Consider the following 25519-nt stretch of genomic DNA (forward strand, 5'->3'; position numbering starts at 1 on the left):
TTAGGAAGATGTGCTTAAACTGCTTCGCCTCGAGTGCAATGTGCGTGTGGCCACACGAATCGGCATGGGGGGAGCTTTGGTTGAGAGTTTCCTTTTGTGAGGGTGGAGAGTTGCTGGAACTCGCAATTTCTAATACTGTAAGTATGAATACATCAATTAATCATGCAGCTGACCAAATTATGCAAGATTTTACTTCTGTTGTGAACAGAGTACTTAGAGACACCCAATGAGAGACGATCGACACGTCTAACTGCAGAGCGATAAACTGAGCAAATATCAGCAGATATCAAGCCGTCTGCAGCCACAGGCTCTGTTTGCACTAGCTTGTCTAAATGTACAGTGACCAGCCACAGACATACTGACAGACAGGCCATCTCTCTTTCTCCACCTCTCTCTCGCTCTCTCTCTCCACCCACGCCCCCTCTCCACGCCTCATCGCTCTTCATCCATCAACACCACTGAGAGGAGAACACAACGCTGAAATATATGTCTTAAATCTCTGAACAGACATTGTCTTTCCTCAGCACATTCATTCCCAGCACCAGAGGAACAGTGGCATCCGATTTTAATTGTCTCTACCTCTGCCATGATGATGATCGTGGGGTCTGTAGTGTTGGAGTCTGGGCACGTTTGGTCTTTTCTCATAAAGCCTTTACTGGAAGGGAAACAGCTCCTCTGATGAATAGGTCTATGGGTTTGGCGTGGATTTCATGAAGAGCTGCACAACAGCAGATAAGGCCAGAGAGAAGTCATTACCATAACATGACTGAGTTCCACATGCAACGGAGGAACCTTTCTCTGTATGCGATTCATTTGTTTGGCCATGTATTTATATTTATCATATACATCAGTGGAGGCTGCTGAGGGGAGGACGGCTCAGAGTAATGGAGACAATGGAATGGTATCATCCACATGGAAACCATATGCTTGATACCATTCCATTGACTCCACTCCAGATATTATTATGAGCCGTCCTCCCCTCAGCAGCCTCCACTGATGTATCTGATAAATATAAATACATAGTCTAAAGGGAATCTACAGAGGTGTCTGCTCCCCTGCATTAATGATTCTGGAAAACCCTCTTCTCCGTATGTTGGCTACAATAGACCCCGTGGTGTTCATTCAGGAACACCAACCCCAGAGCAGATCATATGTTGGCTACAATAGACCCCGTGGTGTTCATTCAGGAACACCAACCCCAGAGCAGATCATATGTTGGCTACAATAGACCCCGTGGTGTTCATTCAGGAACACCAACCCCAGAGCAGATCATATGTTGGCTACAATAGACCCTGTGGTGTTCATTCAGGAACACCAACCCCAGAGCAGATCATATGTTGGCTACAATAGACCCCGTGGTGTTCATTCAGGAACACCAACCCCAGAGCAGATCATATGTTGGCTACAATAGACCCCGTGGTGTTCATTCAGGAACACCAATCCCAGAGCAGATCATATGTTGGCTACAATAGACCCCGTGGTGTTCATTCAGGAACACCAATCCCAGAGCAGATCATTGGGCTGGAGATGATCCCTTCCTTCCCTTTGTCTCTCGTTTCTCTCAGACAAAAGTGAGAGAGAAAAAAACACCTTAGTATGCCTAATTAATTCACTGAGCTCTAACGACTGTTTCCACTCAGTAACTGTTGGGGATCTGATCACAGTTAATTACTTAGAGCTGGATATGAGCTTTAAAACACTAAATCTACTTTAGCCCACCTAAATAGTTCATACTAGTCCACTAGAGTAGGTAGTGTACAGTTGTGGCCAAAAGTTTTGAGGATGACACAAATATGACTTTTTACAAAGTCTGCTGCCTCAGTTTGCATGATGGTAATTTGTATATAATCCAGAATGTTATGAAGAGTGATCAGATTAATTGCAATTAATTGCAAAGTCCCTCTTTGCCATGCAAATGAACTGAATCCCTAAAAAACATTTCCACTGCATTTCAGCCCTGCCACGAAAGGAACAGCTGACATCATGTCTGTGATTCTCTCATTAACACAGGTGTGAGTGTTGAAGAGGACAAGGCAGGATATCACTCTATCATGCTGATTGAGTTTGAATAACAGACTGGAAGCTTCAAAAGGAGGGAGGTGCTTGGAATCATTGTTCTTCCTCTGTCAACCATGTTTACCTGCAAGGAAACACGTGCCGTTATCATTGCTTTGCACAAAAAGTGCTTCACAGGCAAGGACATTGCTGCCAGTAAGATTGCAACTAAATCAACCATTTATCGGATCATCAAGAACTTCAAGGTTCAATTGTTGTGAAGGCTTCAGGGCGCCCAAGAAAGTCCAGCAAGCTCCAGGACCGTCTCCTAAAGTTGATACAGCTGCGGGATCGGGACATCACCAGTACAGAGCTTGAAATAGCAGCTGGCAGAGTGCATCTGCATGCACAGTGAGGCAAAGACTTTTGGAGGATGGCCTGGTGTCAAGAAGGGCAGCAAAGAAGCCACTTCTCTCCAGGAACAACATCAGGGACAGACTGATATTCTGCAAAAGGTACAGGGATTGGACTGCTGAGGACTGGGGTAAAGTCATTTTCTCTGATGAATCCCCTTTCTGATTGTTTGGGGCATCCGGAAAAAAAAGCTTGTCCGGAGAAGACGAGGTGAGCGCTACCATCAGTCCTGTGTCATGCCAACAGTAAAGCATCCTGAGACCATTCATGTGTGGGGTTGCTTCTCAGCCAAGGGAGTGGGCTCACTCACAATTTTGCCTAAGAACACAGCCATGAATAAAGAAAGGTACCAACACATCCTCCGAGAGCAACTTCTCCCAACCATCCAGGAACAGTTTGGTGACGAACAATGCCTTTCCCAGCATGATGGAGCAGCTTGCCATAAGGCAAAAATTATAACTAAGTGGCTCGGGGAACAAAACATTGATATTTTGGGTCCATGGCCAGGAAACTCCCCAGACCTTAATCCCATTGAGAATTTGTGGTCAATCCTCAAGAGGCGGGTGGACAAACAAAACCCCACAAATTCTGACAAACTCCAAGCATTGATTAAGCAAGAATGGGCTGCCAGAAGTTAATTGACAGCGTGCCAGGGCGGATTGCAGAGGTCTTGAAAAAGACGGGTCAACACTGCAAATATTGACTCTTTGCATCAACTTCATGTAATTGTCAATAAAAGCCTTTGACATTTATGAAATGCTTGTAATTATACTTCAGTATTCCATAACATCTGACAAAATTATCTAAAGATACTGAGGCAGCAGACTTTGTGAAAATTAACACTTGTGTCATTCTCAAAACTTTTGGCCACGACTGTATATGTAGAACAAATAGAGGGGAGAGGGCAGTGGTGGCTGGTGTCACTTAAATATGTTGACAGGCTCATTGTAATGGCTGGAATGGAATAAATGTACAGGTGTCAAACATATGGTTTCTCTGTGGTTGCTGCCATTCTATTAATCCATTCCAGCCACTACTATGATCCATCCTCCCTTCACCAGCCCCCTGTGGCAGAGACTTATGACTCACTGAAGCAGTTTCTCCAAATAAGTCTGTGTGTCTCGCCCAGTCGTCTGACTGAAGCTGTTTCTCTAATGAAGTCTCTGTGTGTCTCGCCCAGTCGTCTGACTGAAGCTGTTTCTCTAATGAAGTCTCTGTGTGTCTCGCCCAGTCGTCTGACTGAAGCTGTTTCTCTAATGAAGTCTCTGTGTGTCTCGCCCAGTCGTCTGACTGAAGCTGTTTCTCTAATGAAGTCTCTGTGTGTCTCGCCCAGTCGTCTGACTGAAGCTGTTTCTCTAATGAAGTCTCTGTGTGTCTCGCCCAGTCGTCTGACTGAAGCTGTTTCTCTAATGAAGTCTCTGTGTGTCTCCTCCAGTCGTCTGACTGAAGCTGTTTCTCTAATGAAGTCTCTGTGTGTCTCCTCCAGTTGTCTGACTGAAGCAGTTTCTCTAAAGAAGTCTCTGTGTGTCTCCTCCAATCGTCTGACTGAAGCTGTTTCTCTAAAGAAGTCTCTGTGTGTCTCCTCCAGTCGTCTGACTGAAGCTGTTTCTCTAATGAAGTCTCTGTGTGTCTCCTCCAGTCGTCTGACTGAAGCTGTTTCTCTAATGAAGTCTCTGTGTGTCTCCTCCAGTCATCTGACTGAAGCTGTTTCTCTAATGAAGTCTCTGTGTTTCTCCTCCAGTCATCTGACTGAAGCAGTGTCTCTAATGAAGTCTCTGTGTGTCTCCTCCAGTCGTCTGACTGAAGCTGTTTCTCTAATGAAGTCTCTGTGTGTCTCCTCCAGTTGTCTGACTGAAGCTGTTTCTCTAATGAAGTCTCTGTGTGTCTCGCCCAGTCGTCTGACTGAAGCTGTTTCTCTAATGAAGTCTCTGTGTGTCTCCTCCAGTCGTCTGACTGAAGCTGTTTCTCTAATGAAGTCTCTGTGTGTCTCCTCCAGTCGTCTGACTGAAGCAGTATCTCTAAAGAAGTCTCTGTGTGTCTCCTCCAGTCGTCTGACTGAAGCTGTTTCTCTAATGAAGTCTCTGTGTGTCTCCTCCAGTCGTCTGACTGAAGCTGTTTCTCTAAAGAAGTCTCTGTGTGTCTCCTCCAGTCGTCTGACTGAAGCTGTTTCTCTAAAGAAGTCTCTGTGTGTCTCCTCCAGTCATCTGACTGAAGCACTTCTGCGTTCTTTACGGTCTTTAATCCAGAAGCATTTAGTTAACACCAATAATTACAGTCCTTTAACCATTGACTCTGTCTGTTAGTAGCTGCTGCTGCCTATGTCATTATCCATTTAGCCCTTCGCTCCTCTCTCTGGTGAGGAAAACTCTCTCTTTCTCTCACTGTTAATCCACAATCCTCCCAATGTAGAATTAAACTTGATAGAATGGACTAGCATTGATCATCATTCCCTGGTGGTTGTAATAGCTGGCCATTTAGAATGTTTAATTAATTGATGCTTAATTGCCATAATAACTGCTTTTGTGCTACATAAAAAAATATGTGATGGGGAAAAAATCGATACAGGTACATATCGCAATATTATTTGGGACGGTATTATATCGATACTTTGACTCCAAGTGAGATAACTTGTTTTCAGCTCTTTAATTTCCATTAATGATCTAAATAAATTGTCTCATGCGCTCTCTTTTCAATCTGCAGCAGATATACATGTATAAGGAGCAATAAGTTCAGAACATCAAATCCTATTAAAATCACAGTATTGAATCGCAATACATATCAAGATAATATTGTATTGTGAGGTCCCTAGAAATTCCCAGCCCGAATTAGAATGTGGTACTTTTCTCACGTGCAACAATGGCAACTGCAACTGTGCCTCACTATCATGTTGGCCATGTTGGCTGTTCCTCTTCCACTCACCAATCCATGGCCTGAGGGGTTTGGTCCATTCTATATACAGCAATCAACCTTTAGAGTGAGTTTCAGACATCCATCCTTATCAGTGGTCTATTATGGATTTATACGGTTCATGGTTGAATTATTAGCATCAGTGTTATGTTCAAGACCACCTAAAGTGGGATCGATTCAAGACCAAGACCGGAGCAAATCAAATCCGAGTCAAGACCAAGACCGGAGGGGGGGGGGTCAAGACCTTTTATTTCCATCACGAATCAATCGCTCCGCCCACAACTTCCAGTCTCCGTGCTGTTGTGCTGTTTGTTGCTACTTGGCTATCAGACAAACTTGTTGGTTTTTACTTTTAATACATTTACCAACGTCTTAGTTTTTTTCTCGCTCTACTGTTTTCGTTAAACTTTTTCACCCCGGACGCTTTATCTGGACATGGTTCTACAGTAAGTACATGTAGGTAGAGTTATTAAAGTGACTATGCATAGATAATAACAGAGAGTAGCAGCAGCGTAGAAGGGGGGGGCAATGCAAATAGTCTGGGTAGCCATTTTATTACAAGTTCAGGAGTCTTATGGCTTGGGGGTAGAAGCTGTTTAGAAGCCTCTTGGACCTAGACTTGACGCTCCAGTACCGCTTGCTGTGCGGTAGCAGAGAGAACAGTCTATGACTAGAATGGCTGGAGTCTTTGACAATTTTTAGGGCCTTCCTCTGACACTGCCTGGTATAGAGGTCCTGAATGGCAGGAAGCTTGGCCCCAGTGATGTACTGGGCCGTACACACTACCTTCTGTAGTGGCTTGCGGTTGGAGGCCGAGCAGTTGCCATACCAGCCAGTGATCAACCCATCAGGATGCTCTCGAGGGTGCAGCTGTAAAACCTTTTGAGGATCTGAAGACCCATGCAAAATCTTTTCCGTCTCCTGAGGAGGAATAGGTTTTGTCGTGCCCTCTTCACGACTGTCTTGGTGTGCTAGGACCATGTTAGTTTGTTGGTGATGTGAACGGCAAGGAACTTGAAGATCTCAACCTGCTTCCTTACAGCCCTGTCGATGAGAATGGGGGCGACCTCAGTCCTCCTTTTCCTGTAGTCCACAATCCTCTCCTTTGTCTTGATCATGTTGAGGGAGAGTTTGTTGTCCTGGCACCACATGGCCAGGTCTCCGACCTCCTCCCTATAGGCTGTCTCATCGTTGCTGGTGATCAGACCTACCATTGTTGTGTCATCGGCAACCTTAATGATGGTGGTGAGCATGCACCCCTGAGGGGCCCCCGTTTTGAGGATCAGCATGGCAGACGTGTTGTTACCTACCCTTACCACCTGGCGTCGGCCCGTCAGAAAGTCCAGGATCCAGTTGCAGAGGGAGGTGTTTAGTCTCAGTGTCCTTAGCTTACTGATGATCTTTGAGGGCACTATGGTGTTGAACGCTGAGCTGTAGTCAATTAATATGTGTGGAGTAAAGGTGATCTAGAGTTTTTACCCTCTGACTGCACATTTAACATGCCGATAGAAATGAGGTAAAACTGATTTAAGTTTTGCTGCATTAAAGTCCCCGGCCACTAGGAGCACCGCCTCTGGATGAGCGTTTTCCTGTTTGCTTATGGCGTTATACAGCCCATTGAGTGCGGTTTTAGTGCCAGTATCGGTCTGTGGTGATAAGTAGACAGCTACAAAGAATACAGATGAAAACTCTAGGTAGATAGTGTGGTCTACAGCTTATCATGATATACTCTACCTCAGGCGAGCAAGACTTCGAGACTTCCTTAGATATCGTGCACCAGCTATTGTTTACAAATATGCATAGGTCCCTGCCCCGTGTCTTACCAGAGGCTGCTGTTCTATCCTGCCGATAGACTGTATAACACGCCAGCTGTATGTTATTCATGTCGTCGTTCAGTCACAACTCGGTGAAATATAAGATATTGCCGTTTTTAATGTCCCGTTGGTATGATTTGCGTGCTTTCAGTTCGTCTCATTTATTTTCCATCGATTGAACGTTTGCTAACAGTACGGGTGGCGAAGCCAGATTAGCCACTGATCCTCACAAGGCACATATCTTTCCTCAAATTCTCAGTTTCTTTCTGCAGCAAATGATGGGGATGAGGGACTTTACGGGTGTTTGGAGTATATCGTTCCCGTCTGACTAATTAAAGAAACATTATTTGTCCAATTCAAGGTGAGTAATCGCTGTTCTGATGTCCAGAATCTCTTTTCGGTCATAAGAGATGGTAGGAGCAACATTATGTACAAAATAAGTTACAAACAATGCGAAAAAAACTAACAAAATAGCACGGTTAGTTAAGAGCCAATAAAACGGCAGCCATCCCCTCCGGCGCCATCTTCACAACTTCCAGCTTAGTGGAGTCTGCCACTAGCACAGTCAGTGTAGTCACCTCAGCTATCCCCATTGAGATCATGTCAGTGTAGTCACCTCAGCTATCCCCATTGAGATCATGTCAGTGTAGTCACCTCAGCTATCCCCATTGAGATCATGTCAGTGTAGTCACCTCAGCTATCCCCATTGAGATCATGTCAGTGTAGTCACCTCAGCTATCCCCATTGAGATCATGTCAGTGTAGTCACCTCAGCTATCCCCATTGAGATCATGTCAGTGTAGTCACCTCAGCTATCCCCATTGAGATCATGTCAGTGTAGTCACCTCAGCTATCCCCATTGAGATCATGTCAGTGTAGTCACCTCAGCTATCCCCATTGAGATCATGTCAGTGTAGTCACCTCAGCTATCCCCATTGAGATCATGTCAGTGTAGTCACCTCAGCTATCCCCATTGAGATCATGTCAGTGTAGTCACCTCAGCTATCCCCATTGAGATCATGTCAGTGTAGTCACCTCAGCTATCCCCATTGAGATCATGTCAGTGTAGTCACCTCAGCTATCCCCATTGAGATCATGTCAGTGTAGTCACCTCAGCTATCCCCATTGAGATCATGTCAGTGTAGTCACCTCAGCTATCCCCATTGAGATCATGTCAGTGTAGTCACCTCAGCTATCCCCATTGAGATCATGTCAGTGCCTCGATCTCGAACTTGGAAAACAAAACATGGCGATGTTTGGCAATCTCAGAGGAATTAAGACCTTTGTCAATGACCCTGTCATTATTGAAAGAAATTGTGATCTCACATCTCAAAATAGGGTTCTATATTCTACCTCTTGGTGATGTCAGTCAGAAACACAATGTCAACTTTCACTGCCATGCGGACGACACACAGCTGTACATTTCGATGAAACAGGGTGAAGACCCAAAATTGCCTACCCTGAAAGCCTGTGTTTCAGACATAAGGAAGGCAAATGTTTTACTTTTAAACTCAGACAAAACAGAGATGCTATTTCTAGGTCACAAGAAACAAAGAGATCTGCTGTTGGATCTGACAATTAATCTTGATGGTTTTACAGTCGTCTCAAATAAAACTGTGAAGGACCTCAGCATTACTCTGGACCCTGATCTGTCTTTTGACGAACATATCAAGAATATTTCAAGGACAGATTTTTCCATCTTCGTAACATTGCAAAAATCAGAAACTTTATGTCCAAAATTGATGCAGAAAAGCTTATCAATTACTTTTGTCACTTCTAGCTTAGACTACTTCAATCCTCTACTCTCTGGCTACCCGGATAAGGCCTTAAATAAACTTCATTAGTGCTAAACACAGCTGCTAAAATCCTGACTAGAGCTCAAAAAAGGTAACGTATTACTTCAATCCTCTACTCTCTGGCTACCCGGATAAAGCCTTAAATAAACTTCATTAGTGCTAAACACAGCTGCTAAAATCCTGACTAGAGCTCAAAAAAGGTAACGTATTACTCCAGTGGCTTACTTTTAAGGCTAGGGTTGATTTCAAGGTTTTACTGCTAAACTACAAAGCATTACATGGGCTTGCTCCTAGCTATCTCTCGAATTTGGTCCTGCTGTACATACCTACACGTATGTTATGGTCACAAGACGCAGGTCTCCTTATTGTCCCTAGAATTTCTAAGCAAATAGCTGGAGGCAGGGCTTTCTCCTCCTTTATGGAATGATCTGCCTATCCATGTGAGAGATGCAGACTCGGTCTCAACCTTTAATTCTTCAATGAAGACATCTCTTCAGTAGGTCCTATTTTATTTTTTAATTTTTAATTTTTTTAACCTTTATTTAACTAGGCAAGTCAGTTAAGAACAAATTCTTATTTTCAATGACGGCCTAGGAACAGTGGGTTAACTGCCTGTTCAGGGGCAGAACGACAGATTTGTACCTTGTCAGCTCAGGGATTTGAACTTGCAACCTTCCGGTTACTAGTCCAACGCTCTAACCACAAGGCTACCCTGCCGCCCCTATGATTGAGTGTAGTCTGGCCCAGGGGTGGCGAAGGTGAACGGCATGGCACTGGAGCGACGAACTGCCCTTGCTGGCTGACCGGCTCCCCTCTCTCCCCAGCGATTCTCTGCCTCGGACCCTATTACTGAGTCACTGGCTTACTAGTGCTCTTCAATGCCGTCCCTAGGAGGGGTGCGTCACTTGAGTGGGTTGAGTCACAGACGTGATCTTCTTGTCCAGTTTTGTGCCCCCTCGGGTTCATGCGGTGGAGGAGAACTTCAGTCTAGTCTCAGGGTAGTAAGTCGGTGGTCTGTTGATATCCCTCTAGTGGTGTCGGGCTGTGCTTTGGCAAAGTGGGTGGGGTTATATCCTGCCTGGTTGGCCCTGTCCGAAGGGTATCGTCGGACGGGGCCACAGTGTCCCCCAACCCACCCCTGTCTCAGTCTCCAGTATCTATGCCGCAATAGTCTATGTGCCGGGGGGCTAGGGTCAGTCTGTTCTTTCTGGTGTAATTATCCTGTCTTATCTGGTGCCCTGTGTGAATTTAAGTACAGTGCCTTGCGAAAGTATTCGGCGCCCTTGAACTTTGCGACCTTTTGCCACATTTCAGGCTTCAAACATAAAGATATAAAACTGTATTTTTTTGTGAAGAATCAACAACAAGTGGGACACAATCATGAAGTGGAACGACATTTATTGGATATTTCAAACTTTTTTAACAAATCAAAAACTGAAAAATTGGGCGTGCAAAATTATTCAGCACCTTTACTTTCAGTGCAGCAAACTCTCTCCAGAAGTTCAGTGAGGATCTCTGAATGATCCAATGTTGACCTAAATGACTAATGATGATAAATACAATCCACCTGTGTGTAATCAAGTCTCCGTATAAATGCACCTGCACTGTGATAGTCTCAGAGGTCCGTTAAAAGCGCAGAGAGCATCATGAAGAACAAGGAACACACCAGGCAGGTCCGAGATACTGTTGTGAAGAAGTTTAAAGCCGGATTTGGATACAAAAAGATTTCCCAAGCTTTAAACATCCCAAGGAGCACTGTGCAAGCGATAATATTGAAATGGAAGGAGTATCAGACCACTGCAAATCTACCAAGACCTGGCCGTCCCTCTAAACTTTCAGCTCATACAAAGAGAAGACTGATCAGAGATGCAGCCAAGAGGCCCATGATCACTCTGGATGAACTGCAGAGATCTACAGCTGAGGTGGGAGACTCTGTCCATAGGACAACAATCAGTCGTATATTGCACAAATCTGGCCTTTATGGAAGAGTGGCAAGAAGAAAGCCATTTCTTAAAGATATCCATAAAAAGTGTTGTTTAAAGTTTGCCACAAGCCACCTGGGAGACACACCAAACATGTGGAAGAAGGTGCTCTGGTCAGATGAAACCAAAATTGAACTTTTTGGAAACAATGCAAAATGTTATGTTTGGCGTAAAAGCAACACAGCTCATCACCCTGAACACACCATCCCCACTGTCAAACATGGTGGTGGCAGCATCATGGTTTGGGCCTGCTTTTCTTCAGCAGGGACAGGGAAGATGGTTAAAATTTATGGGAAGATGGATGGAGCCAAATACAGGACCATTCTGGAAGAAAACCTGATGGAGTCTGCAAAAGACCTGAGACTGGGACGGAGATTTGTCTTCCAACAAGACAATGATCCAAAACATAAAGCAAAATCTACAATGGAATGGTTCAAAAATAAACATATCCAGGTGTTAGAATGGCCAAGTCAAAGTCCAGACCTGAATCCAATCGAGAATCTGTGGAAAGAACTGAAAACTGCTGTTCACAAATGCTCTCCATCCAACCTCACTGAGCTCGAGCTGTTTTGCAAGGAGGAATGGGAAAAAATGTCAGTCTTTCGATGTGCAAAACTGATAGAGACATACCCCAAGCGACTTACAGCTGTAATCGCAGCAAAAGGTGGCGCTACAAAGTATTAACTTAAGGGGGCTGAATAATTTTACACGCCCAATTTTTCAGTTTTTGATTTGTTAAAAAAGTTTGAAATATCCAATAAATGTCGTTCTACTTCATGATTGTGTCCCACTTGTTGTTGATTCTTCACAAAAAAATACAGTTTTATATCTTTATGTTTGAAGCCTGAAATGTGACAAAAGGTCGCAAAGTTCAAGGGGGCCGAATACTTTCGCAAGGCACTGTATGCTCCCTCTAATTATCTCTCTCTCTCTCTCCCTCACTCCCTCCCGGAGGACCTGAGCCCTAGGATCATGCCTCAGGACTACCTGGGCTGATGACTCCTGGCTAGCGCCAGTCCACCTTGTCGTGCTGCTGCTCCAGTTCCAATTGTTCTGTCTGAGGCTGGGGAACACTGACCTGTTCACCGGGAGTGCTACCTTGTCCCGGACCTGCTGTTTCCGACTCTCTCTGTCTACTGCACCTGCTGTCTCGACCTCTGAATGCTCAGCTATGAAAAGCCAACTGATATTTACTCCTGAGGTACTGACCTGTTGCACCCTCTACAACCACAGTGATTATTATTTGACCCTGCTGGTCATCTATAAATGTTTGAACATCTTGAAGAACAATCTGGCCTTAAATGGCCATGTACTCTTATAATCTCCACCCGGCAGAGACAGAAGAGGACTGGCCACCACTCAGAGTCTGGTTCCTCTCTAGGTTTCTTCCTAGGTTCCTGCCTTTCTAGGGAGTTGTTCCTAGCCACCATGCTGTTTGGGGTTTTAGGCTGGGTTTCTGTATAGCACTTTGTGACGTCTGCAGATGTAAAAAAGGGCTTTATGGATAAATTTGATTGAAGATCGAGACCGGGAGGGGGACAAGGGGTCCGAGACAGAGTCAAGAATGAGATCAGAAAAATGCGAGTCCAATTCAAGACCATGATTGAAATTTTGTCAAATACCCACCATAATAACAGTTCAAAATGTCCAGTATTTCTGTGTACATATTTCAGAACAACATATGGATTCTTTAGACATTCAGAATATTGAAAAAATGCATGCCGGGGGAAAATAGAACCACTCTACAAATGATTTCTAACCCAAACACAGTGGGGAACAATGAGCCTTCTATGCCTTCAGAGAAGGGCTAAGGATTTATAAAATAATGATTATAATAAAATAATAATATTGATAATTATATTATTATTTTCAATTATGTTTTGATTGAATCTCTTCAGTTTATGATGAAAAGGAAAGGGTTAACACCGAATAGACAAAAAGATCCAATCAGGATTTTGCTTTGCTGGTCTCTGGGGAGAAAGTGTGCAAAGGTTGGCAAAGGTTGGCTACTTTATCAAGGCAAAGGTTGGCTACTTTGTAGAATCTCAAATATAAAATATATTTAGATTTGTTTAGCACTTTTGTGGTTACTACATGATTCCATATGTGTTTTTTTTAAAGTTTTTATGTCTTCACTATTATTCTACAATATAGAAAATAGTCAAAATAAAGAAAAACCCTTGAATGAGTAGGTGTGTCCAAACTTTATGACTGTTACTGTAAATAAAAAATGTGATGGTCTAAGAACACAACAAAGCTTCAATCACATCGATCTGATAGGATGGGCCTCTCTGGGCCTGGCTCCCCAGTGGGTGGGCCTCTCTGGGCCTGGCTCCCCAGTGGGTGGGCCTCTGTCCACAAAGGCACATCCATGTCTACGCCCCTGATCACAATTGCGCATCACAAATCCTACTATCCTAAAAACCAACACCTCAGACTAAACTTTTTCAATACCTAGTTTGCATACTCATTGTTGCCTTAGTTAGCATTCACTGGTAGATATCATAAGTTGAAACGTCTTTCCTACCCTACCAGCTACCGATGTCATTCTTCTGTGAGCTGCTCCATGCCAAAACCAGTTGACAGCTGCACACTCTTGGTGCCCGCAGATTATATTCTGCTGAAACTAGGCTATGTGAGCGGCGAGCATGAGAATATATTTCACGTGTTTTGCGATTGTGTAGGCTACTCTCATGATTTCTCTATTGAAGACCTATAGGTTCACCACTGTACTAACCTGTCACACACTGAAGGCCTATAGGTTCACCACTAAAGGCCTATAGGTTCACCACTGTACTAACCTGTCACACACTGAAGGCCTATAGGTTCACCACTAAAGGCCTATAGGTTCACCACTGTACTAACCTGTCACACACTGAAGGCCTATCGGTCCACCACTATACTAACCTGTCACACACTGAAGGCCTATAGGTCCACCACTATACTAACCTGTCACACACTGAAGGCCTATAGGTTCACCACTAAAGGCCTATAGGTTCACCACTGAAGGCCTATACAGTAGGTTCACCACTGAACTAACCTGTCACACACTGAAGGCCTATAGGTTCACCACTGAAGGCCTATAGGTTTACCACTGAAGGCCTACAGGTTCACCACTGAAGGCCTATAGGTTCACCACTGAAGGCCTATAGGTTCACCACTGAAGGCCTATAGGTTCACCACTGAAGGCCTATAGGTTCACCACTAAAGGCCTATAGGTTCACCACTGAAGGCCTATAGGTTCACCACTAAAGGCCTATAGGTTCACCACTGAAGGCCTATAGGTTCACCACTGAAGGCCTACAGATTCCCCACTGAAGGCCTATAGGTTCACCACTGAAGGCCTATAGGTTCACCACTAAAGGCCTATAGGTTCACCACTAAAGGCCTATAGGTTCACCACTAAAGGCCTATAGGTTCACCACTGAAGGCCTGTAGGTTCACCACTGTACTAACCTGTCTATAATAGATATAAAGCCTGTTAAGATGTTCATGTTTTAACAAAGGAGGGTATATATATTTGGTCTGGCGAAGAGCTTTTATGCACTGGTCTCGGCTGGTCTTATTAGGAGTCCTCCCTGTCCGAGACAGAGTCAATACCGAGTACAAATGTATCCAACACCGAGACAAGACCGAGACACTCAATATGTGGTCTCAAGACCGGACATCTTGAGTAATACAACACTGATTAGCATCACGTGATGTCTTTCATTCAACAAAGAAGGGAACAGGCTGTTCATACTCTTCAAAAGGGTTACAACAACCTGCCTGCCCTCGCCCCCGTCCGCCTCACGTTGCCCTCCATGAGTTACTGCCTGTGGGGACTCCTGACTCCTCCACCGGCCTGTACTATAGCTTGTGTAGGTGTAGTAGTGATGATGGATGTCCTGGCTGCTACACGGTGGCTAATGTTACGAGTTGTCAGCCACTGAATAACGGGGAGGACTCAGGTGGCCTGGGCCGCTCGCTTCAGAGTGACGGCCCTCTGGAGAGGTGCTGCCCTTGATTATACACCGGGAGGGAGGAAGAGGGGGAGGGAAAGGGGGAAGAGGGAATAGGGGGAAGTCAATGGCCTGACAGAGAGAGAGTGTCAGTTTGGGAGTTTATACAGTACACTATAAAGTATTCAGGACCCCTAGGTGTCTATTATAGAAGGATAAGGTTTTTACTTTGAGGTGGCCTGTCAGAATGCCTGTACCTGTCAGAGAAGGTCAAGAGGTTTATTACAGTCTGACATCACACTTATGGGAAATGACAATCACACTCCTGAGAGGTGAAGATGTTCAGAACCTTGCATTAGAGAGAGTGTCCTGGGAAATCCACACGAGTCCCACTGTTGTTATCACATTCTCAAACACGCCTTTCATATTAGCATTGTTACCTGATCAATCAACAAATCAACTAATATCTGTTCTGGTCACTTGAACCCTCACCTCACCCCTGCAATACCTCCCAAGGTCGTAAGATTGGGAAGCAGAGCCTAAGGTATTATTCTCCTTTATCAGCTGACCTGATTTAAACAAATATTGAGACACAAAACAGCTGGAAACATAGCTCAGATGACAGTCTTGACAGTCTAGTCTAATTCAATTGGATATCACAAACCAAGAGGGATTCGTCCCTTCATAACAGATAAAAGGAAAACTTTAATCTGCTTTCTCCTTTCATTGCTTTAGGCCCACCGGGGGACTCATTTGATGGGGTATTAGTTCTGTACGTCGATAAAAAGGAACACTCGTCAACATCTGCCCTGCAGGAAAATGTCAAAATAACGGAACATTTACGTGACGTGGTGGCAGGCCCAATGACAGCAGAGGAGCAGAACCCAATCCGTTTAAAAACCCATTTGGAGCTGTGCCTGGTGGGTAGGGCAGAGGCTGGGAGACGGAGCGGTTTTCCCTGGGCATGTAAAAGGCCGGACTGACGGATGGACCTATAAACACTCAGCTTTTACCTCCCAGAGAAAAGAGACAAGAACAATGGAGCCTGCTGCCCGGCACATTCCCATTCCTCCCTTTCCCTCTTAATCTTTCCTGTCATCGCCCCTCCCTGATGAGAAAAAGAGAGGGAGGAATGGAGGGATGCGGAGGGAGAGAGGGATGTGGAGGGAGGGAGAGATGGAGGGAGGGATGCGTAGGTGTGCATAAATCGTGTTGCCTGACTTGTTATTTTTCTCACCGTTCCCTTGCTCGTCTTCAGATGGCTGGGCTGGCTGTGTCTGGCTCACTGGTTGTTCTAACAGTAGACGGGTCAAACAACCATCAATAGTACTATTCACTGGACTGATTTCTAGTTAAAACACATTGATGTGTTTTCCCAATAGGCCTTCTTCACAAAGCTTTCATCAAGAGCAATATGATGAAGGTCTTTTGTTCTATTGATAAATCAACAACAGGATCTGTATCTGATTTATCTGTTTATTATGTACCTGTGGGAGACTATTCTTATTGATTAGGAACAAAGCATTGATTAATGAATGGCTTCTGTGTGATGTTTCCTTTTGCCGCTCTAGTCGCTAGTTCTAACTATGAATGTATATAATAGGTTGAATCCCCCGCACACCCAAAATGTATTACTGAAGGTGCTGAAAACTGGATAAACTGAAAAAAGGCTCTGCACACTTCCAGTCCGATACAAAGTTATTTTAATTGTATCTGAGCTTTCGGTCAATCAACCTTCATCAGAGCATAACTGTGCGTCATTGTGTATAATATGCTCTGATGAAGGTCAATTGAATGAAAGCTTAGCTACAATTAAAATAACTTTGTATCGAACTGGAAGTGTGCAGAGCCTTTTTTCAGTTTATCCAGTTTTACGTGTGAATGTAAAACATGTCATGAATCAAACACATACCACCATCTTGTTGAGGGAGACCCAGCAGTCCTGGGGGAAGTCCTGCAGCATGGGAACCAGGAATTGCAGACAGCCATCCCAGTGACACAGCAGCAGCATCATACCAATCAGGTTGAAGATACGCATTACTGCACTGGCCAGGTCATAGGTCATATGGAAGATCTAAAACAGAGATGGAGAGACAAGGAATGGGTTAAGGCGGAGAGGAAGGATGTATGTGTGTGTGTGTGTGTGTGTGTGTGTGTGTGTGTGTGTGTGTGTGTGTGTGTGTGTGTGTGTGTGTGTGTGTGTGTGTGTGAGTACGTGCGTGTGTGGGAGAGAGAGACATCGAGAGATAGAGAAGCAGAGAGAGAGAGAAAAATGGAGAGAGAATCACAGTCACAGAATTCTTCAAGATTTCCTGTTTAATTTGCTGCAAGATTCTCTAGTGATCAAGATGACAATCCCTAGAAGCAGGATTAAAGGAGAAGACTACAGTCAGCAGAACCATATTGCCTGCTGTTCCTTTGGACCGGATTAAGAACGATTAATGAGAGGGGGAAGACAGCTTCCCATCAGTCGGCCATCAGATACACAGCAGGAACAGAGCAGACATGTGTTACAGCCAGATACAACACATTAATCAGAACTGTAACAGGACTCCCTCACTCACTCCCACACAAACACATACCGGTACACAAGTCTGTAGGCACAGATGGATACACACGGCAGGTAGCCTAGTGGTGAGAGCTTTGGACTAGTAACCGAAAGGTTGCAAGATCAAATCCCCGAGCTGACAAGGTAAAAATCTGTCGTTGTGCCCCTGAACAAGGCAGTTAACCCGCTGTTCCTAGGATGTCATTCTAAATAACAATGTGTTCTTAACTGACTAGCCTAGTAAAATACATTTTAAAAAACCCAACCAGATAAAAGGGGTATGCTTCTCTAAACCCAACCAGATAAAAGGGGTATGCTTCTCTAAACCTAACCAGATAAAAGGGGTATGCTTCTCTAAACCCAACCAGATAAAAGGGGTATGCTTCTCTAAACCCAACCAGATAAAAGGGGTATGCTTCTCTAAACCCAACCAGATAAAAGTGGTATGCTTCTCTAAACCCAACCAGATAAAATTGGTATGCTTCTCTAAACCCAACCAGATAAAATTCACCCCAAAACATATGCATTTCTGAGCCCTAAGCAAGAAACCAAACTGGCCACAAGGACAATCATCTTTCAATGATCCCTGAGGAGGTATTAGTAAAATACAAGATGGAAGACTAAATGCTTCTCAGTTCTGGCACCCCAATTGTGGAACCAGAGTCCCCCTGATGCCAGGTCAGCAGAGTCCCTGCCCAATATCTGAAATCCTACCTCTTCAAAGAGCATCTTAAAAAATCCCATAGCACCCCATCCTCCCCCCACTAAAAAAAAAAATAGCACCCTTGTCTTTCACACTTGACTTTTTCCTACTTGCTGATAGATTCTTTATTGAGGAAAATTTTACTTACTATGACTGAGATATTTGGTTGTCCTACCTAGCTATCTTAAAATGAACGTACCTGTAAGTTGCTCTGGATAAAAGGACATGAATGTAAATGTAAATGAGTATGGTGCTTTGCTGACTTACAGTCACTGACTGATGACATCATACACTATCTCTACCACGGCTGTGATTGGACATGAATCACCAGTTGATCTTTCTTAATGCCACTTTAACCTTTTGGGGCCTCTATTAGTTGGTTTCTAATATGACCTGGCATCTTACAAAATACTGCACTTCAGCACATCTATTTATAGAGTCAACATGTCACTTATGATTAGTGACATGTTGAGGAGGAGAGGAGATAGTCACAATACCAGAGCAATATTTACAATATGCAGAGTTCAGCTAACTTAGTTTAAGACAGAATCAGAATGGGTGTCATGTTGGCAACAAAGGTTCCAAGAGAATTACATTCTACAGAGAATACCGATTAGAATGTTACTGTCATGGAACGTTTGGTGCCAACATGGAGGACTGATTGGACAACTGTATGGCTCTAATGAGGCACCATGGACCGTGCCACGGTTCTTATGGTGTTATGAGAAATCTGAAAATAGTGAACCAAAGAGAAGCAGAAATTGGACACATTTTGAGGCAGATTCTCTGCAATTCTGTGTGAAAATGTAATCACCAAAATTACTCATTCAATTAGACCCTCAAGTCTTCAAACCAACATTTTGTTTTTGTGTGGGAAACAATAAACACTCACATAATCAATTGGAGGAGTGAATAACAACTACTACAACAACCACAACAACAACAACGGCAAAAGCAAACTGCTACTACTACAACACAAACAGTTATGTCGCCATGGCAATTCCTATTAGTTTGAAGTGGAACTACTTTGTAGAAATGAAACAAACAGCTAGTCATTATATCGGTCTAAAATATCAAATATGCACTTTATGCTTCAAACCCATCTTTATAAGAGGTCTAAAATAGGTTATTTTTCGACTCAAAATTCAAATGATGTAGAGTAAGTCATTGTTGGCAGAACTAAATGTATGCAGTCAATGCGTGATTAATAAAATTCACCAATAAATCGCTAGGTAGTCTAATAAATATTGCTATATCCGGTTGTAAATCACAGCTAGCACATTGTTAACTGCCTCCAGCCATTCAGGAGATGAACTGCTTCAGTTTCACTGACCCAATGCTTTGCACAAAAACGGATTGAAAGGGGCAGTGATTGGGAATCTCAACACAATAAATCTAGCTATGCAGTCCTGTTACGTGGCTAGTGCTATAGCTAGATGATTTATCTATGCAGGCCTACTTATTTAGCAAGCTAGCTATATAGCTTGACAGCTAGCTAGAACCTAAACTGACACAGAGCCTTGTACTGTAGCTCGCTAGCTAGCTGCTGGAAGAATGTGATGTTATCGCCTGGACAAGTGTGTGAGTGGAAGACTTTCTTTCCCCCAATGTTTAATTTTCAGCTTTGGTGGCTACAGCTATTAGGATCACTAAGCTACTCATGTATTTGGCATTGATCAAATGAGCAGGCAGGCAAGTTCCAAACCCCATTCACTTGTGGGTTATTATGGGACTGGGGGCAGGCTGCAAGAGGCTGAGCAGGCTTCCTCATCGTATTCACAGTGCAATTTCGGCTACGAACTGAAAAAGTTTGAGGGTTTGCCTACCACCCACTGTGCTAGACCTTAGCACATCTGGCTCAGGCTAGATAACCTTGTTGTTATTATTGTGCATAGGCAACTTTACTTATTTATTTGTGTATATATATATTTATTTTCATCAAAGAAAACAGTGTGCAGGTGTGGTTGGAAGCCCAAGGGCTTATAGGAAAACCACACCACAAACAAACAATATACAATAAATACGTTTTTTTTTAAGGTTTGTTTTAAAATGATAACAAAACCTACTAATTATAATGTATAAATAAATTGATCAGTAATGACGAAAGTATATATACTGTTTTGTTTAAATGTGTGGGTGCATTGTGTGGATGTGAGTGTGTGAGAGTTAGGCTATATGGAGGAGATTACTGAGTAGTTTGGTTCATCAGGCTGAACCCCAGTCTTCCCTTGAAGTTATTGAGGGATGATGATGTGCGGCAGTGTCTTGTGTTATATAGATGGATTTCAGAATGAACCAGGAAGAATCCAACTGAGGGAGAGATAGCCTCCCTGTTGGTTGTTTGATCAACAGGACTGTAAAGTTCCCAAAAGTAAGACTCCCATGGTATTTATATATATTTGCAGAAAACCAAACCATATGTTGTGACTTTTGCTCCTGCTTTCTAAACAATGATCTAAACAAAGTTGCGCTGTTCTGATGCCAGTAAACACAGCCCAGCGCAGTGCAACAGCTGTCAGCAAAGTGACTGGCACAACACTCACAACCCTAAACAATGGAGAAGCACGTCTAGCACCATACTTAACACTTCCTCTCGAAACTCCACTCCACACTCTTAGAAAGGGTTCTTCGGCGGTCCCCATAGGATGACCATTTTTGGTTCCAGGTAGAACACTTTTGGGTTCTACCTGGAACCAAAAGGGTTCTTGCTGCAACCAAAAAGGGTTCTTCAAAGGGTTCTCCTATGGCAGGGATGGGCAACTTTGATGGGGCCACAGTGGTTTGTGGGTCAGCAATTCTAAACATTTTGCCATAGGGTGGAGGAAAATATTTGCAGTTCTTAATATGATAACTGATGATCAATGGGCCCCATGCCGCTCGGTAATTCGACCATGCTTACTACAAGTTTAGATAGCTGGCCGCTAGACTAACTTACCAATATAAAAACTATTTGGTGATATGGGCTAATTGAGTGAATGCTGACGCACAACCAAATATAGAAATGGTGTATTCTATTATTCTAACTCTCAATAGTAAGTTGAGACCCCGACTGAGTACCATATATCTTTTTTGCCTGTTTAACACCAGCCCATCTTAGCACTCATCTTCCATGCATGCCAAGTATCCTCCTCTACCCATCATGCACCACTCTGTGTGTTTGTCGCATAATGTCTTCAGAAAATCCAATTATCCAAAGGTCATGTGCACACACAGGGCCCAGTGCATCCATCCACCATCCGCCATTCACACCAGGGGCCCAACCAAAGTACCCCTTCAAAAAATGAATCGAGCAGAGGCATATATGTACTGTAGATGAACAAATAACTAGATATGAAGGCCGAAGGAAAAACCAGCTAATCAGAAATCCATTCCCGAAGCCAACAAAGAGACAGAAAATGTATGGAAACACAATTAAACCCATACGAGGAACGCTAGCCTAACTGAATTACAGGTTGGTAATAATAACAATTAGCAAGACATACAGTATGATCATAGTGAGCACCCCCTCCGGTGTACCATATTATCACCCCTCCACCCCACCTGCACCTCCTCAGGGGTCTTAATTGATTAAATGTGTTTGCATCTCTAATATGCTGCCTATGAAGACGAGCTGACACCTTCTGGGATTCACAGGTCAAAGGGGGAGACGGTGACGACACTGATGGTGATTAGGATGCAAAGTGTGTTTAAAAGCTTAAACCCTCCTGCCAACAACATCACACATATTTCAGTGAGAACAGCAAAGCAAACCTCCTGGCCCTTGACAAACGACTGGGAACAAACTAACATATGCAGCTTGCAGACAGGGCCGGGTCCAGACTGATCATCTGTCTCACAGCTTATTGGGCATCAGCCAACAACTAAATGTCTGAGAAGGAACTCAGTGACCTAACAGCACCTATAAACAGATCTGCTTTTTTATTCATTTATGCAGAAGTCCAAATAGATTAGAAGAGTTCCTGGTTACAGAACAGTGTGGTGTGCTGGTTGAATATTCTATGCTTGACAGAGCATTCTATGATTGTCTACCTAGACAACTTGTCTAGACAACCTTTAGCATAATTCACTACCCCTCACTCGCCCTCAATACCTCTCACTAGCTCTCAATACCCAATTCACTATCTTCAATTCACTACGCCTCTCTACCCAATTCACTATCTACAATTCACTACCCCTCACTCCCCCGCAATACCTCTCACTAGCTCTCAATACCCAATTCACTATCTTCAATTCACTACCCCTCACTCCCCCTCAATACCTCTCACTAGCTCTCAATACCCAATTCACTATCTTCAATTCACTATGCCTCTCTACCCAATTCCCTATCTACAATTCACTACCCCTCAATACCCAATTCACTATCTTCAATTCACTACGCCTCTCTACCCAATTCACTATCTACAATTCACTACCCCTCACTACCCAATTCACTATCTATAATTCACTATCTACAATTCTCTACCCCTCACGATCCAATTCACTATCTACAATTCATTATCTACAATTCACTACCCATCACTACCCAATTCACTACCCCTCACTGCTCAACTCACTATTTACAATTCATGATCTACAATTCACTATTTACAATTCACTATCTACAATTGACTACCCCTCACTACACCTAGAGTAAAGCACTTTAGACCTACAGTGGAAAGTGTGGTAAAAAATCCAATCCATTATCATTATTGCCATAGGACATTTATCACATTGTCTATAAATTACTTCTGTGTAATGCTGTCCTACCTCCCTACTGTACCTTCTCTCTGACAATAATTGTACTTTGCTAGCATAGCCATTAAGGCTGGGAATCGTATGGGACCTCAAACTACAATATTATCACTATACTTAGGTGCCAATATGATATGTATTGCGATTCTCATGATTCTCATGATTCTATATCAAATCAAATCAAATTGTATTAGTCATGCGTCGAATACAACAGGTGTAGAATAAGAGATAAAACTAACAAGTAATTAAAGAGCAACAGTAAAAAATAACAATATATACAAGGGGGTACAGAGTCAATGTGCGGGGGCACCGGTTAGTTGAGGTAGTATGTACATGCCTATACATAAATGACAACAGAGAGTGGCAGTGGTGTGGAGAGGGGGGGGGGGGGGCAATGCAAATAGTCTTGGTAGCCATTCGACAACATCAGGAGTCTTATGGCTTGGGGGTAGAAGCTGTTTAGAAGCCTCTTGGACCTACACTTGGCGCTCCGGTACAGCGTGCCGTGTGGTAGCAGAGAGAACAGTCTATGACTAAGATGGCTGGAGTCTTTGACAATTTTAGGGCCTTCCTCTGACACTGCCTGGTATAGAGGTCCTGAATGGCAGGAAGCTTGGCCCCAGTGATGTACTGGGCCGTACACACTACCTTCTGTAGTGCCTTGCGGTCGGAGGCCGAGCAGTTGCCATACCAGGCAGTGATCAACCCATCAGGATGCTCTCGAGGGTGCAGCTGTAGAACCTTTTGAGGATCTGAGGACCTATGCCAAATCTTTTCAGTCTCCTGAGGGGGAATAGGTTTTGTCGTGCCCGCTTCACGACTGTCATGGTGTGCTTGGACCATATTAGTTTGTTGGTGATGTGGACACCAAGGAACTTTAATCTCTCAACCTGCTCCACTGCAGCCCCGTCGATGAGAATGGGGGCGTGCTCGGTCCTCTTTTTCCTGTAGTCCACAATCATCTCCTTTGTCTTGATCACGTTGAAGGAGAGGTTATTGTCCTGACACCACACAGCCAGGTCTCTGCCTTGTTGTTGTCGGTGATCAGGCTTTTGTGTCAGTGGCAAATTTAATGATGGTGTTGGAGTCGTGCCTGTGCGTGCAGTCATGAGTGAACAGGGAGTACAGGAGGGGACTGGGCACACACCCCTGAGGGGCCCCTGTGTTGAGGATCAGCGTGGCGGATATGTTGTTACCTACCCTTAACCCTTGGGGGCGGCCCGTCAGGAAGTCCAGGATCCAGTTGCAGAGGGAGGTGTTTAGTCCCAGGGTCCTTAGCTTAGTGATGAGCTTTGAGGGCACTATGGTGTTGAACGCTGAGCTGTAGTCAATGAATAGCATTCTCACATCGGTGTTCCTTTTGCCCAGGCGGGAAAGGGCAGTGTGGAATGCAATAGAGACTGCATCTGTTGGGGCGGTATGAAAATTGGAGTGGGTCAAGGATTTCTGGGATGATGGTGTTGATGTGATCCATGACCAGCCTTTCAAAGCACTTCATGGCTACAGACGTGAGTGCTATGGGTCGGTAGTCATTTAGGCAGGTTACCTTAGTGTTCTTGGGCACAGGCACTATGGTGGTCTGCTTATAACATGTTGGTATTACGGACTCGGACAGGGAGAGGTTGAAAATGTTAGTGAAGACACTTGCTAGTTGGTCAGCACATGCTCGCAGTACATGTCCTGGTAATCTGTCTGGCCCTGTGGCCTTGTGAATGTTGACCTGTCTAAAGGTCTTACTCATATCGGCTGCGGAGAGCGTGATCACACAGTCTTCTGGTACAGCTGGTGCTCTCATGCATGTTTCAGTGTTATTTGCCTCAAAGTGAGCATAGAAGTAGTTTAGCTCGTCCAGTAGGCTTGTGTCACTGGGCAGTTCTCGGCTGTGCTTCCCTTTGTTATCTGTAATGGTTTCCAGGCCCTGCCACATCTGACGAACGTCAGAGCCAATGTAGTACGACTTGATCTTAGTCCTGTATTGACGCTTGCCTGTTTGATGGTTCATCGGAGGGCATAGCGGGATTTCTTATAAGCTTCTGGGTTAGAGTCCTGGTCCTTGAAAGCGGCGGCTCTAGCCTTTATCTCAGTGCGGATGTTGCCTGTAATCTATAGCTTCTGGTTGGGGTATGTACGTACGGTCACTGTGGGGACGACGTCATCGATGCACTTATTGATGAAGCCAATGACAGATGTGGTGTACTCCTCAATGCCATTGGAGGAATCCCGGAACATATTCCAGTCTGTGCTAGCAAAACAGTCCTGTAGCTTAGCATCTGCTTCATCTGATCACTTTTTTTATTGATCTAGTCACTGGTTCTTCCTGCTATAATTTTTGCTTGTAAACAGGAATCAGGAGGATGGAATTATGGTCAGATTTGCCAAATGGAGAGCGAGGGAGAGCTTTGTATGCATCTCTATGTGTGGAGTATAGGTGGTCCAGAGTTATTTTCCCTCTGGTTGCACATTTAACATGTTGATAGAAATTTGGTAAAACTGATTTAACATTCCCTGCATTAAAGTCCCCGGGCTACTAGGAACGTCGCCTCTGGATGAGCGTTTTCTTGTTTGCTTATGGCAGAGTACAACTCATTCTATGCTATCTTAGTGCCAGTCATTGACTGTGCTCAGTAAACAGCTACAAAGAATATAGATGAAAACTCTCTCGGTAGGTAGTGTGGTCTGCAGCTTATCA

General features: G+C 44.1%; 1 protein-coding gene across 1 annotated transcript in view; it reads right to left on the reverse strand.

Annotated features, from left to right (window-relative positions):
• The window catches only part of LOC139386498 (potassium/sodium hyperpolarization-activated cyclic nucleotide-gated channel 2-like), a 73635-nt gene that overhangs the window by 36108 nt on the left and 12008 nt on the right, over positions 1-25519 (reverse strand). Inside the window, exon 3 of the mRNA XM_071132071.1 lies at positions 16761-16922. Coding sequence (XP_070988172.1) covers positions 16761-16922 — 162 coding nt within the window. The remainder of the gene's footprint in view (positions 1-16760; positions 16923-25519) is intronic.

This window comes from Oncorhynchus clarkii, chromosome 28 (genome assembly GCF_045791955.1).
Source record: "Oncorhynchus clarkii lewisi isolate Uvic-CL-2024 chromosome 28, UVic_Ocla_1.0, whole genome shotgun sequence".
NCBI lineage: Eukaryota > Metazoa > Chordata > Actinopteri > Salmoniformes > Salmonidae > Oncorhynchus > Oncorhynchus clarkii.